This window comes from Pantherophis guttatus, chromosome 16 (genome assembly GCF_059756535.1).
Source record: "Pantherophis guttatus breed Tessera chromosome 16, ASM5975653v1, whole genome shotgun sequence".
Taxonomy (NCBI): Eukaryota; Metazoa; Chordata; class Lepidosauria; order Squamata; family Colubridae; genus Pantherophis; species Pantherophis guttatus.
Window position 1 is genome coordinate 14,304,401 of NC_142078.1, and position 13,040 is coordinate 14,317,440.

The following is a 13,040-nucleotide window of genomic DNA, read 5'->3' on the forward strand; positions in this document are numbered from 1 at the left end:
CCCTGCTCAGGCAGGAAACCCTATACCATTTCAGGAAAATGGATGTCCAATCTCTTCTTAAAAAACCTCCGGTGATGGGAAAGCCTGGGAAAGCCAAGGGAAATCATCAAAACCATAAAAAAAGCGAAAGTTAGAATATTTCGGACATGCGATGCGACACCAGGAAAAATACGGTCTACTTCACTTAATCCTCCAGGGAAAAATTGAAGGCAAAGAACATCGTGGATTCATCGTGGAGGAGAAGAAAGGAGGAGGAGGAGGAGGAGGAGGAGGAGGAGAAGAAAGGAGGAGAAGAGGAGGAGGAGGAGGAGGAGGAGGAGAAAGGAGAAGGAGGAGGAGAAGAAGAAGAGGAAGAAGAAGAGGAGGAGGAGGAGGAGGAGAAAGAAGGAGAAGGAGGAGAAGGAGAAGAAGAAGAAGAAGAAGAAGAAGAGGAGGAGGAGGAGGAGGAAGAAGAGGAGGAGGAGAAGAGGCGGAGGAGATGATGATGATGATGATGTTGAAGCACCCACAGCTTCTGGAGGGAAGGCATTCCACTGATTAATTATTCTCAACGTCAGGAAATTTCACCTCAGTTCTAGGTTGCTTCTCTCCTTGATTAGTTTCCATCCATTTGTTTGAAATGGCACAGGGTTTCCTGCCTGAGCAGGGGGTTGGACTAGAAGACCTCCGAGGTGCCTTCCGGCTCCGTGGTTATCCTGTTATTCTCTTACCGTGCACCGTTTCGTCCATGTCAGGGCTGGTGACTGAATCTTTCCCGCCGAAGTCTGAGCTGCACTCGGACCGGAGATCCTCGATCTTGTTCGGGATGTCTTCGGACGTTGCGCTGATACCTTTTAAGAGGACGACAAAGAGCTCTCGTGAGCATGAAGCTACCAAAGTGCAAAATTGCAAAACGACTTTTAAGCACAAAACCGGAAGGCTACCCTCTGCTGGTTTAGTCAACGGATCTTCCGGGGACGTGACACAAATTCCCAGAATTCCCCTGGACCAGCCTAGTCACGGCTGAAGATGGTTTAAGAGTAGATGGACACCCTTCTAGGCCTGAGGACTTCAACTCCCACAATTCCAAGGCATGCAGCCGGAGCATTAAATGCTGGCCTCTAATGCATGGATGTCTTTTTTTTTTTTTTCAAAAGGCAACTAACTGGACTTTGTTTGTTTTTTTCCTTGAAGACGTTTCGCTCCACATCCAAGGAGCTTCTTCAATTCTGAAGAACTAAGTAAGGACTGAAGAAGCTCCTTCAAAAGACCAGCTGCCTTTTGGAAACGCACTTTTAGGACAACGGTGACCTGGGTGACTGGAATCTCCATAGACCAGGGATGGCAAACCTGTTCAGCACCGAGTGTCCAAACAGGGACACGTATGTGGGCGCACGCCGGAGCCCTGGAAACTTGAATACCAGCTGATTGGTGCGCATGCGGACACCAGACACCTGATCTTTGGGTTTCCGGGGCTCCGGCATGCTGAAGATGAGCTGGCCAGGGCACATACACATGCCAGAAACCACAAGAGCAGCTGCCAACGGTGCACGTGCCCACAGAGGGGTTCAGCTTGGGTTCTGCTTAGAATTCTGGGAATTGAAGTCTCCCAAAATTCTCTGTGCAAAGGGGGAGAAGGCTAATCTAGACACCTCACCTTAAGGGAAGAGATCTGGTTTAAAATACCCAAGATGTCAGCACTTCAACCTGCATTTACTTTAGTGCTGACATAAGGAGGAGAAGAGAAGGAGTCTGGAAAGGGACGTTTGACTTTTCACCTACTTGTTTTCCCTGGAGATAATATCCCCTAGGAGATGGGATGGGAGGGGGGAAATTCCTTTGAGCTGGAGCAGTAGATTAGGGGAAGAGTGACTTGGAAGATGGCCAATGAGTGCAGGGGAGTGGGGAACAGAAAAGGATGGTTTGGGGGCTGGAAGTCAGTGTTGGCTTCGATTGGAGTCAGGTTAGAATGTCGTGCTTAATAAATAGGAGTTTTTCTTCAAAGACTTTGTTTGAAATGCAATTTATTTGAGACGACCTCGAAACTTGACACAAGATATATTTCTGCTTTGCTGCTTCCTCTAAATCATAAGCAATTTGACCCATGCTAAGGAATCTTCCATTCTTCTGGGTGGGGGGCGGGGGTTCCTCACCTGATACCACACTGAGGCCAGGGGTGCTGGGGCGGGAGCTGACTTCCCTCACGTCGGTATCGTCGGAGGCGCTTCCTACCCCCGAGCAGCTCTCCAGTTCTTGCAGTCTTTCTTCCTGCTTCAGGTCTGGAGCCTCTGAAGAGGAGAGGGAAGAATCAGATTCACAATAGGTGCAATCGTCACCATCCTTCATTAGACGACGGGTCCAAAGTTACGACAGTGCTGGGGGGGAGGAAAGAGGACTTACAATAGTCCTCACGCTTACGACCGTGACGGCATTCCCCAGAGTCACGTGATCAAAATTTGGGCGCATGGAAACCGGCATGTATGTATAACCTTGGGGTCACGAGATCACGATTCGCATTGTGGGGCAGAATTGAACAATGTTTCCCCCCCCCCCGAGTTCACATTCTCCTTGGGGGGAAGGGGGGGCAATCCAAAGAGGGTGGAGACCTTCCTTCTCTCTTTGCATAGCTACTTTGCCCCCCCGCCCCACACACACACACAGGACACGGGCGAGAGCTTCCCGTGAATCAAGAGGTTAAAAAAAGTCAATGGGTAAAGTTACTAAAGGTGGTGGAGAACTTCCAAAACAAAGAGAAGGAACTGTTTACAGGTCACGGAAGGCCGAGAAGAGGGAGCCATTGGCCCCTCGGGGCCCCTCTGCATGCTTGGAAAGATGTTACCGATGGAGGATTCTTCACCTGAGTCACTTGGTAGGACCTCCACGCTCCAAGCTTCGCTGGTGGTTTCGGAGATGGTGGAGCCCGTGCAGGGGTCAAACAGCACCGAGCCGGAACCGGGCAAACACAGCAGGCTGCCCAGGACGTTCTCGGCTGCAGCCCCTGGGGGGACACAAGTCATCGTGAACAGGTCACAAGGAGAGAGAGATACAGATACAGATACAGATACAGATACACACACACACACAGAGAGAGAAGATAGATAGATAGATAGATAGATAGATAGATAGATAGATAGATAGATAGATAGATATAGACAGACAGACAGACAGACAGACAGACAGACACAAAAGGACAGGACAGATAGATGAGAGAGAGAGAGAGAGAGAGGACAGAAAGATTGATAGATGATAGAGACAATTAATATAGAAGATGATAGATAAATAGATAGATAGATAGATAGATAGATAGATAGATAGATAGATATAGACAGACAGACACAAAAGGACAGATCAATGAGAGAGAGAGAAAGAGAGAGAGAGAGGATAGAAAGATTGATAGATGATAGAGACAATAAATATAGATGATAGATAGATAGATAGATAGATAGATAGATAGATAGATAGATAGATAGATAGATAGATTCTGGTAGAGAGAGATTCTCTGAGGATGGGCTCCAGCATGAGTCCAAAAGGTCAGAAGGCAGAATCTCCGGTCCCCGGGATCGACTCAGATTGGATCCTGCAATATCATCCCGGGACAGGTAAGATTCGCCTTCATTCGCAAACACCACCTATGTATCAAAAGTCCCCTTTCGCCTCCTCATCACAGGTAAGCCTCAAAATGCCTTACCTGTGATCTCCTGCAAACGGTCTTCATCGATATTCGGGTCGAAGTCACTTCCCAGCACGTCCGTGCTCCAAGTCTCGCTCACGGTTTCCGAGATGTCCCGGTCTTCGGTCAAGCCCATCATGTCGCGAATCTCAAATTTACGGAGCTTATCGTCCAGATTGTCCTGGGTGGTAGCTGAGAGAAAAAGAAAAGATGGACCGAAAAGCTTGGTTTAAAAAATAATTTTTAAGTCCCGGGAAATGTGAAAAGCTGGTAAGTGATGGAAGCATCAGTTTGGCGTGGTGGTCGAAGTGCTGGGCTTGAAGCCAGGTGAATATGACCTGACCCTTAATCGTGATCCCTGTGTGATCAGATTGATGCAGGGGTGAAATCCAGCAGGTTCTGACGAACCGGTAGCAGAAATTTTGAGTAGTTCGGAGAACCGGCAAATGCCACCTCTGGCTGGCCCCAGAATGGGGTGGGAATGGGGATTTTGCAGTATCTTTCCCCTGGAGTAGCTGGGAATGAAACTTTTGCAGTATCCTTCCCCTGGAGTGGGGAGGGAATGGAGATTGTCCAATCCACCTGCCAATCAGCTTTTTTCTTATTTTCCTCCCCAAAAACTAAGGTGCGTCTTATACTTTGGTGCGTCCTATACTCCGAAAAATATGGTATATGCCGAGGAGCACAGGACGCTGTTACCTTCCCACCAAAGTGGTGCCTATTTATCTACTCTCATTTGCATGCTTTCGAACTGCTAGATGGGCAAGAGCTTGAGCAAGGAACGGGAACTCACCCCATCGCACGGCGCACCCGGGACTTGAACCTGGGCTGTCAGCTGACAAGCTCAACATTTTTAACCACTGAGCCATTACGGCCCCACCCCACCTCTTGGGAGGTATTTCCGCTAGGTAACATTGCAGGTGGCTTCTCACCTTGTTCACGCTCCAGAAGTTGCAAGGCCTCAACTCCGTTACTTCCTGACGGGCCAGCCCCCGATTCGGAAACGGATTCTCCTTCTAAATCCAGCGAGGACACCGAATTGGAGCGATTAGAAGGGCCTGTTTGGGAGACGAAGAAGAAGAAGAAAAAAAAGAACACGCCAATTAAGAGTTGCACCCGGCCCCCAAAAAGAGACACCCAATAAACACAACAGAAGGAAGCCGAGGCAGAACAAAAAATAAAAAACTGTAAAGGAAAAAGGGCTAAACAAGCAAAAAATAAAATTAAGAATTAAAAAAAATGGAGGTTTGCAACAGCGGGCCAGAGATAGCAATGCACGAAAGCTCCGTTTAAACGCAGTTCGGACGGACAAGGAACAAAAGTGAGCCCTTCACCTTCGGATATGCCTTCCAGATTATCACTGCAGAGGGAAAACCGCAAGGTTTTATCAGGTTTACCGTGGAGTTTGGAATCGTCAACAGGAACGTCGCCTTGACTCCCATCAGCCAGCTGCATGTTTAAAACCTGGGAAGGAAGCACAGAGAAAAGGAGGGGAGTGGGAGATTTGAAACCTATGAACACCTGTGTTCCTCTCCCAATTGGCCCCTGAGAGGCATCGTTGCAGGATTCAGCAGCCATCTATGGCCCAGGAGCTGGCTTTTTCTCTTTCTGCACTCCCTGGAAATAGCAAGGAATTTCCTTGGAAGCGGCAAGGAATTCCTGTACTTCCTTGGAAGTAGCAGGGAAGTTCTGTACTTTCCTGGAAGTAGCAGGGAACTTCTGTTCAAAAAAAATATAAGACAGGGTCTTATTTTCAGGGAAACACGGGTACGCATATTTCACGTCGCTTACGTACCTCATTTTCTGACATCATTCCAGGCGTGATTTGTGGACCGGTCCCCAGAGAAATGACCAAAACTTCTTCCGGCTGGACTTCCTGTATGGTCTCTTGGGAGAACCCCTCGTAATCTGGATGTTGGTCCATCTGAATATTGGAACGGCTTCTGCTGCGTGTGGCTGGAACAACGATTAAATACGTACATATTATAAATATCCTTTTTGGGGGGAGGGTTCAGGAATATCTTACAATTTTAAGACAAGGTGGAAGCAGAGGTCAACTCTTGTGAGAGGTGACATGTACGCAGTCGGACGTAGATCAAATTAATACTGGCTAGAGCTACACCGAAGTTACACCGCAGTGCAACTTCGGTCCTTCTGTGAGGATTTCAACGTTGCGCGAAGCTTTGAAATTCGATGGCAGCGGCTGAAAATCAGGCCTAAAATGTTACTACACCTCGGCGGAGAATTCCTTACTATAAGCTTGATGAGATTTGAAATCGAGGATTTGAACTGTCTCGTCTTCCCTGTTAATACCCAGAACAGGTTGTCTGAATTCTCACATGGCACCAAGTTACGGATACGGTCACCGCAGATTTTCCTGGGTTGATCTCAACCGGTTGAGATATGTCTTCTTGCAAACCTTGGTTTAGAAATGAGTTCACCCAACTTTGGCCAAAGGCGAATCCAAGCAAGTCTCGTGAAAATGATGTGTGAATCTGGATCATTTTGAGTGAACATTTTAATAAGCCTCAGTGGAGAGGGAGTATTGTTGTGCATGCGGAGTCCGATTCAAGGACTCTGCCTTAAAAACAGCCCGTTTGGTCTAGAGGTTAAGGCACCAGGCTAGAAAGCAGGAGACCATGAGTTCAAGTCCTGCTTTAGCCCTGAAAGATGGTCGGGTGATTTTGGGCCGATCACCAGGAGACGGTGAGTTCTAGTCCTACCTTAGTCATGAAAACCAGCTGGGCGATTTTGGGCCAATCGCCAGGAGACGGTGAGTTCTAGTCCCGCTTTAGGCATGAAAAATCAGCTAAGTGATTCTGAGCCCAATTATCAGGAGACGGTGAGTTCTAGTCCTGCCTTAGCCATGAAAGCCAGCTGGATGACTGTGCGCTAAACACCAGGAGATGGAGAGTTCTAGTTCAGCTTTAGCCATGAAAGCCAGCTGGGTGATTTTGGCCTAATCGCTAGGAGGGATGAATTCTAGTCCTGCTATAGCTGGCTTGGGTGACTTTGGGCCCAATCACCAGGGGACAAGAGAATTCTAGTCCTGCTCCAGCTAAGAAAACCAGCTGAGTGACTCTGAGCCCAATCACCAGGAGACAGGGAGTTCTAGTCCTGCCTTGGGCATGAAAAATCAGCTAAGTGATTCTGAGCCAATCACCAGGAGACGGTGAGTTCTAGTCCTGCCTTAGCCATGAAAGCCAGCTGGATGACTGTGCACTAAACACCAGGAGATGGAGAGTTCTAGAAGAAGGAGAGAGAGAGAGAGAGAGAGAGAGAGAGAGAGAGAGAGAGAGAGAGAGAGAGGGAGAGAGATCCACTACCCACCAAAAGGGGTTACGAGATTTATATGAGCGGTGAGGTTGGTAGCGGAGGTGTCCCAGGCAGTGATGGTAGCCAATTGCTGTCCTGTGGATTGGCCGCATTAAAGAGAAACAAAAGAAAACTCGTTGGAGGACACAAAAGAATCCCAGATCTCGTCGTAAATTACAAACATATGTCAAGGAGCAACAAGGCAGCCAGGAATTTATCCAAAAGGAAAACCATCAAAAAAACACGAAGCCGGCAAATCAAGATTTTTAAACGCAGGGAGCCCTCAACTTTCAACAGTTCATTTAGTGACCGTTCGAAGCGACGGCGGCACTGGAGAAAGGGACCGTTTTCCCACACGTACGACCAAAATTCAGCCGCCCGGCAACTGGTTCATATTTATGATGGTCGCGGGGCCCCCGGGGGCGGGCAGAAGGGGTGTCACGTGATCCCCTTTTGCAATCTTATGACAGTTGCAGTGATCCCGTGATCCCCTTTTGCGCCCTTCACTTAACGGCCGTCTCGCTTAGCAACATAGAATTTAGGGCTCGATTGTGGTCGTAAGTCGAGGACTACCTGTGTTTTTCCCCACCCAACTGGTCAGCCTTATGTTTTTTTTTACCGATGGCCAGTCGATTTTTTTTGCTGGCTGGAGTTGTTGCAGGCGAGAGCTGCGGGGTGTTGTAAGGTGTCAGCTCCTGGCTTCCGCTTTTCCCCGCCTTGTTCTGGGGTAGATTTAAGAGCAGGTTTTCGAGAGCCACTCGGTCTTCCTTGAGCTGATCGCCGGACATGATGTTTCGCATAAAGTTAACCTGAAAAGGACGAGCGTGGTTAAATATATATATATATATATATATATATCAGCCATCAACAGGCACATAGGGATAAATAACGTCTACACACCGCTCAAAAGCGATGACACAAGCCTAAAAGGCCACCAATAGCCTCCCACCGGCCGGTTCGCTCCCACAGAGAGGGCCTTCTCAGGGTGCCGTCGGCCAGACAATGCCGGCTGGCGACCCCCAGGAGAGCCTTCTCTGTGGTGGCACCTACCCTATGGAACAATCTACCCTCAGAGATACGAGTGATCTCCGACCTCCGGATTTTTCGTCGGGCCCTAAAAACTTATTTTTTTCAGTTAGCCGGTCTGTCTTGATTTTAGGGTTAGTTTTAAAATTTTAGTATTGATTTTAATTGACAGTTTTAAATTATGTGCCAAATTTATAAATTATTTTAACTTTATTTTTATCTGTGACGTTTGTATAGATGTTTTTATCTTGGCTGTTCACCACCCTGAGTCCGAAAGGAGAAGGGCGGTATAGAAATTTGAATAATAAATAATAATAATAAATAAATAAAAGGAAACCAAAACACCAAAGCAATGAAATTAACATCAAGATTAGACCAACAATCAAGTAAGCAACACCCCAATCCAGGAACTACCAATGCAGACAAACAAGCTAATATTAAACAGCAGCCCATTCAAGGAAGGCTCGTCAAAACCACCCCTACCAACATTGACAGGGCAAGTCACCAGTCTAGTGTATAAACAGGGAGCCAACCTCACTCCTTTCCAGCACTGATGATGTAACCTAGTTGGGTAATAAAATGTCTGCAAGAAAACAACCCAGCTTGGAGAGGACTCCTCAGTCCTCTTCCCCTTCCCCGTCCTCTTTCTCCACTCTACAAACCCCATTCGCTTCTCTGCAAGGAAACCCCCAACCTCGAAGAACACCAAAGACCCCAGAGTTTTCCTCCTCCTCCTCCTCCTTCTCCCTGCAAACCTCACTCTCTCCCTACACTGATGATGTTACCTAGTTGGGTCGTGAAATGCCTGCAAGGAAACCACCAAGCTCGGAGAGCACCAAGGATCTAGAGGTGGGCTTCAAAAATTTTAGCAAGAGATCCTCTGCCCAGTTGCCGGATGGGCGTGGCCATGGTGGGTGTGGCCTAGTCGACCTCCTGCATCACAGCAGTGGGGGGAGATTTTGCCCTCCCTGGACTCTGGAGGCTTTCTTTAAGCCTCCGGGAGGGTGAAAACGGCCTCCCCAGGCTCCAGAGGCTCTTCCCAAACTTCCAGTAGGCCTGTTTTTCACCCTCCCTGAGCCTCCGCGCGCACCCTGCACTTATCTGCATCCAAAACAGGCCGCGTGGGGACTCCTGGGAAGGGCGGGATGGGAGTGCCAGCCAGGAGTGGGACTTGGGGGTTCTCCGAACTGCACAGAATCTTAGCTAGAGGTTCTCCCGAACCCCTACGAACCCCCCCCAGCAGCCCCACCCCCGCAAGGACCCCCCGAAAAAGAAAAAGGAAGGCACCAGATAACAACCACAATGCCTTTGGTCCTTGGGAGACATACCAGCGTAGTAAGTTGGCCATAGGTCATATAAACCACCGTTCGGCTCAGCCCTTCCAGCAGGTTGACGGAAGACATAGGCGGGGTTTCTACCGCTCGGCCACCGATGACGACATCCAGGAAGGAAGCCACACAGCCCTGTAAGGGGGGTACAAGCCACGTTGATCCGAGGATTTTAACAACATCTCTCTCTGTGCTACTGTGCTTTACCTGCACAGCAGTGGTGAAATCCAATTTTTTTTTTACTATCGGTTCTGTGGGCGTGGCTGGGGAAGGATATTGCAAAATCTCCATTCCCACCCCATGGGAAGGATACTGTAAAATCTCCATTCCCTCCCCACGCCAGAGGAAGGATATTGCAAAATTGTTTTGTTGCTAACAGAGTTTTGTCCCATTTTATGACTTTTCTTGCCCCAGCTGTTAAGTGACTAAACAAAGCGTTGTTAAGTCGAGAACCAGCTGTATATGAATGCTGCCCCTTGCTTCTTCAGCTGGAATGTTCTTTCTTAAAAACTTCCTTCCACCACCCCCCAAATCTTCAAATTTGCTTTGAAAGGCAAGCCAGCACTGTTTGTAGCGACTCTAAATGGGGTTCCTGCCGTTTATGGCTTAAGGAACTGCTGGCCACTTCGAACACGAGGGCTCAAATGGCTTCTCGGGAGGGTGAAACTTCCAGACGGAAGGAGGAAGCGCCAAAGATCTCCTTGATTTCTACCTTGTCAAATTTCCCCAGGTTGGCCTTGGTGCGAGGATCTCCGTCTTCAGAACCAATCATAGCTAGTTGCTGCAGGAGCCTCCCGACCTACAACAGAAACGCCATGGAAAAAATTTTTTTCAACTGGCTTCTCCATCAGACCTAAAAGAAAAGCTTCAGGTTTCATTAACAGCTGTATCTTCAATAGGGAGGGAGGGAGAGAGGGAAGGAAGGAAGGAAGGAAGGAGATGGGAACAGGAAGAGAGGAAGGGAGGGTGGGTGGGTGGGAAGAAGGAAGGAAGGGAGATGGGAAGAGGGAGGGAGGGAAGGACGAAGGAAGAGTGGGAGGGAGGAAGGAGATGGGAAAAGGAAGGGAAGGAGGGAGGGAAGGACGAAGGAGATGGGAAAAGGGAGGAAAGAAGAAAGGAGATGGGAAGAGGGAAGGAGGAAGGAGATGGGAAAAGGGAGGAAAGAAGAAAGGAGATGGGAAGAGGGAAGGAGGAAGGAGATGGGAAAAGGGAGGAAAGAAGAAAGGAGATGGGAAGAGGGAAGGAGGAAGGAGATGGGAAAAGGGAGGGAGGAAGGAGATGGGAAGAGGGAGAGAGGAAGATGGGGAGGGAGGAAGAAGAGTTGGGAAGCTGAAGGGAAGGAGGAAGGAAAGGAGGAAGCAGATGGGAAGAGAGAGGAAGGAAGGAGATGGGAAGAGGGAGGGAGGAAGGGAGGGAGGAGATGGGAGGAGGAAGGAAGATGGGAAGTGGGAGGGAGGAAGAAGAGTTGGGAAGAGGAAGGGAAGGAGGGAGGAAAGGAGGAAGGAGATGGGAAAAGGGAGGAAAGAAGAAAGGAGATAAGAGGGAGGGAGGAAGGAAGGAAATGGGAAGAGGGAGGGAGGGAGATGGGAAGGGAGGAAGAAGAGTTGGGAAGAAGAAGGAAGGAAGGAAGGAAGGAAGGAAGGAAGGGAGATGGGAAGAGGGAGGGGAGGGGAGGGATACCGTACCTGCATCAGATTAAACCTCGCCACTTCATTGATAGGCGCATCCGAAATAATCCCGTACTGTTCTGGGTTGACCACTGCGGGGCAGATGAAGCAGGCCAAGAGCAGGTCGGTGCACATGGCCCTGACTTCGCCCACCTCCAGCCGCTCCACGCAGGACAGCGTCTTGTACATCTGGGACATGATCCACCTCAAGCTGTGCGGGAAGCAGTAGGTGTTCTGCTTCAGGTAGCCGATGAACTTGTTGACCAGGGTCACCAGCTTCGACTCGTTGGACTCCACCATCTCCTGGACTTTCTGCCGGAACTTCTCCGACCCCTTTTCCCCGAAGAGCTTCTCCTGCTGGGCGGGCGAGAAGCGCTCGATGAGCTTGTTGGGGTCGGTCTCTAGGTGGTCCTCGTCCTCCACCAGCAGCTGCATGATGGGCTCGTGCAAGGTGGCCGTCAGGAAGAGCTTGGCGGAGAAGAGGCCCTCGGAGAAGAGCTTGAAGAAGATGCTGAAGGCGCAGGTGCCCCTCCTCAGCAGCCGCCGAGGGTTCTCGCTCTCCTTCAGCTCAAACTCGATCAGGTAGCGCAAGACCTGGAGGAGGAAGCTCTCGTCTTCGGCCATGATGCAGTTGCCGTAGATGGAGGTGAAGACGGTGTGGATGACGTGTTGGATGTTCTCCTGGGTCAGCTTCTCCCCGGCCACCAGGCAGGAGGCGATCAGACGAGGGTTCTCTCGCAAACGGTTGAGGAACTCACCGTACGCCGTCTCTTGGAAGCCCAGCTGCTTGTAGCCGTCCACGAACTGCGTGTCCTCCAACACTTTGGCGTGTTGGCAACATTCGGCCGGCGAGGCATCGGCGCTGTAACAAGAGGGAGGAAGAGGAATTTCCTTACGGAAGTCCTACGCGTGAAAGAGGCGGACCACCAACTGAAAAAAAGGTCCTCGCCTTACGACCGGCCCCCTTAGAAATTGTTCTGACCTAGGCTTCCTCAGCAGCATGAAGCAGCACAAGTCCTCGTCCCGATAAATCCCTTTTATTTAATTGACGGTGAATTCCTCTCCAACAAAGTCTTTCCTCTCCCACGGTCTTTCAAGATAGTTCAGAATTACCGACCCTTTATCGGGCTTGGAGAGTGGCCAGGCCGGCATGACTCAACGCCAAAGGCGCACGGAACGCTGTTCCCTTCCCACCAAAGGTGATCCCTGTTTTTCTACTTGCATTTTTTTTTTTAACGTGCTTTCGAACCGCTAGGTTGGCAGAAGCTGGGACAAGTCATGGGAGCTCACCCCGTTACGTGGCGCTAGGGATTCGAACCGCTGAACTGCCAGTCTTTCGATCGACAAGCTCAGAGTCTTAGCCACTGAGCCACCGCATCCCTAAAAATAGCCTAAGTCCTTTTTTTTCAGTGCCGTTGCAACTTCAAACGGTCACTAAACGAACTCAAGGACTGTATATGACTCTTTCTATAGCCTCCGCTACGTTTAATGATTTAAATCGTATTAAAGCCTGACCAATCCATGCCAGCTGCTTCCAGATTCGAAACATCATAAATCATCATCGTCATCATTTAACGGATCCCCATAATCCCCTTGCGGGGTGGAGTCTGGGCAACTGAACGGAGCTAGCAGAGTGTTTGAATGGCCGCTTGCCCTTCCTGTCGCCAGTGCGGAGTTTTGTTCAGCAGATATATCCTCATCGTGCCCAGGGAGAGAGAAATATCCACCTCTACCTAGGATCAAACTCACAGCCTCCTGATTGTGAGGCGAGAGCGCCACCTCTAGGCACACTGTACCCACTGTATTCCCAACATCATCAAGGAAGATGCTGAAACAATAATCTTTTTTTGCATTTTTGACAAAAAAAAAAAAAACCCACCCTGTTCTTTCAAAAGGGGAAAAGTTGGAGCTTGGAGGACTCCTTCCTGCGTTACCTGGTGATGATCAATCTGTCCAAGTTGATTCTCTGTTGCTTGGAGATCCAAGCTGTGTGATAAAGCTTCTCGGCCGTCTTCAGCACCTCGGCATTCAGCCTCTGGATCAGCTGCTTTTCAG

General features: G+C 49.4%; 1 protein-coding gene across 14 annotated transcripts in view; it reads right to left on the reverse strand.

Moving 5' to 3' along the window:
- GAPVD1 (GTPase activating protein and VPS9 domains 1) overlaps window positions 1–13,040 on the reverse strand; it is a 40,995-nt gene that overhangs the window by 12,495 nt on the left and 15,460 nt on the right. For 3 of the 14 annotated variants that reach the window (XM_060684624.2, XM_060684622.2, XM_060684623.2), the window contains 13 exons: window positions 12,920–13,040; window positions 11,004–11,847; window positions 10,031–10,117; window positions 9,319–9,453; window positions 7,584–7,773; window positions 6,980–7,060; window positions 5,445–5,605; window positions 4,984–5,113; window positions 4,582–4,707; window positions 3,668–3,841; window positions 2,837–2,977; window positions 2,133–2,267; window positions 711–830 (listed from right to left, as the gene is read on the reverse strand). The exon at window positions 12,920–13,040 is cut by the window's right edge and continues 107 nt beyond it. In XM_060684624.2, coding sequence (XP_060540607.2) covers window positions 711–830; window positions 2,133–2,267; window positions 2,837–2,977; window positions 3,668–3,841; window positions 4,582–4,707; window positions 4,984–5,113; window positions 5,445–5,605; window positions 6,980–7,060; window positions 7,584–7,773; window positions 9,319–9,453; window positions 10,031–10,117; window positions 11,004–11,847; window positions 12,920–13,040 — 2,445 coding nt within the window. The remainder of the gene's footprint in view (window positions 1–710; window positions 831–2,132; window positions 2,268–2,836; window positions 2,978–3,667; window positions 3,842–4,581; window positions 4,708–4,983; window positions 5,114–5,444; window positions 5,606–6,979; window positions 7,061–7,583; window positions 7,774–9,318; window positions 9,454–10,030; window positions 10,118–11,003; window positions 11,848–12,919) is intronic. The other 11 variants (XM_087879931.1, XM_060684628.2, XM_087879930.1 and 8 more) reach the window with 7 other exon arrangements.